The sequence below is a fragment of the Halyomorpha halys genome, unplaced genomic scaffold (assembly GCF_000696795.3).
Source record: "Halyomorpha halys isolate HHAL.00 unplaced genomic scaffold, Hhal_1.1 Scaffold437.1, whole genome shotgun sequence".
NCBI lineage: Eukaryota > Metazoa > Arthropoda > Insecta > Hemiptera > Pentatomidae > Halyomorpha > Halyomorpha halys.
The window spans coordinates 278,591-280,794 of NW_027105773.1; the positions used below are offsets into that span (position 1 = coordinate 278,591).

The window sequence follows — 2,204 nt, forward strand, 5'->3', positions numbered from 1 at the left end:
TTCTAGAGTTGTTTGTAGTTTCTAAGATATAGAGCTCCGAATGAAAAATTAGTGTTTTTTAAGGTTTTGAAACAGCCGCCATATTTTATTCTCCCTACCTATACTTGGCAGACTCATCAATTTTTACTATTAATTATACATAGTTTTCATTAAAGTAATCAAAAATTAGGGTGAGATAACTGCCTTTTTTTCTTCCTGTCTCTTGTACTAATAGAATTCATTGTGTCTTATTAAGATTTTATCTTACCATGAATATTGGAAGAGGTTTAACTATTACTGGTGATTACACAATACTTGTTAACGATAATACCCATTGAATAAATATTTATACTCTGCAAAGAAAGACCTGACTCACCATTTCTCACTCAGTTGACAATAAACAATATTCTATTATATCAGCTCTAGATCGACTATTACAATGGAAGCTGTTGGCTTTGTGATATCCTATCTTTAGTAAGAAGCCAATATATTCGGATGTGTTGATAGCCCGAGTTAGTACTACTCGAGGATCTTAGAGGCTATACAGATCAACTCTTAGAACTTGTGACGTTCAAAAAATCTTGTAAGGATGCCGGGGAACGTAAAAGCACACCGCTACATTTATTTTGTAAGTAGTCCATTTTTACTTTTTAGTATGTTAGATAGAATTTAAAAAAAAAAAACAGACATATCATTTTTTTTTTTCATTTTTCTTCAGTTCAAGTAACGTTAAAAATGTTTCAACTTATATTTTGTTTCAATATTCCATAATATTTAAATTTAATCCCTATTTTAGTTTCCATACATTTTTCGAATCCTTGAAGAAGAAGTTACATACATATTGACACCAGGAAAGAGAATTTGTGTATCTTCTTCTTGTTTTTTTATGTGGGTTGTTCATTTTGTGTGTGATACAGTACTTTTTTATTTTAAACCTTTTTTTATAATATTATTTTTTATCTATAAAACATAAGATCTTTTTTATTTATAATCTTAATATTTTCTTGAGACTGGCAATTTTTTAAATAAATAATTCAAATTTTATCTATTATAGTCTCAAAACCTTTTATTTCTCTTATAAGTCCGACGTTTCGGCCAATCCGGCCATCTTCAGGGACAATCTTAATACAACTTTGATACTATATAATTTAAACAACTTTAACTTTATGCAGGTTATTCTGCCCAGGTCAAAAACATCAATTTCTAATTAGTCAAATATCACTTAAAACAAAGTCAAAATCATTCATCAGCAGACACTATTCCTTAAACTTTTAAAGAACTTAAAAAAGAAAAGTTTAAGGAATGACTTTGTTTTAAGTGATATTTGACTAATTAGAAATTGATGTTTTTGACCTGGGCAGAATAGCCTGCATGAAGTTAGAGTTTAATAACTTTTTAAAATGATATGTGGGACAGAGATTTTGAGAAATTTATATAATTTTCGATCATAAATTTTTTTACGAATATAAACCAATTAAATTAAATGATCACTCAGGCAAATTACATGATAAAAAATGTAAATTTGTTGCTCAACAACCCCAGGGATTAAGAGCTTTGTGAGAAAGTACTCTTTCTTCAACAACGGTTGTTACAAGGAGGTAATTTCAGAAAAAAATATAGGAAAAATAAATAAAATAGAAAAATTATTTATGCATACAATTTTTATGAAGCGTTAGGATTGTGTCTCAGCATAAATATTGTTTTAATAAGTGCATAATATTGAAATTCAATCCCTGTTTTAGTTTCTATAAATTTTTTGAATCGAAGTAGTAGAGTAAAGTAACATAAAGTTCATTTAATTCAAGGAATATAAGTGACTTTATAATAAGTCCATTGCCATTAAAAAGAATTATTTCATTCTAGAAATTTGCACGTACATACCTAAACAAAACATTAATAATTCCAGCCTAGCATTAAGTTAAGAATTAAATTTTAATATACAATGTTATTAATTTTCGCAGCTCTGTCGAAAACATTGGATTCTCATTTCGGTTGAATTATCGTTTTGAATAATGAATTGATTATTCATTACATGGTTAAATGACAACCTTTTAGGGTAAAATTATTATTATTGTTTTTATTGTTTAATCAAAAGGAAGAGAAAGATAATACATAATCATTAACAAAAACCAATTACTATAGATATCATTTTTACCTAACTAAAATCATCCAAATATAATTCAAAAATAAATTTAGTAGGTATATATATACATATATATTTACAT

General features: G+C 27.0%; 1 protein-coding gene across 2 annotated transcripts in view; it reads left to right on the top strand.

Moving 5' to 3' along the window:
* The first annotated feature begins 452 nt into the window (after positions 1-452).
* Positions 453-2,204, top strand: part of LOC106682721 (annexin B9) — a 49,238-nt gene continuing 47,486 nt past the window's right edge. For both annotated transcript variants that reach the window (XM_014423734.3, XM_014423735.3), the window contains exon 1: positions 453-607. In XM_014423734.3, the coding sequence (XP_014279220.1) occupies positions 569-607 (39 nt within the window). In that variant the 5' untranslated portion in view covers positions 453-568. The remainder of the gene's footprint in view (positions 608-2,204) is intronic.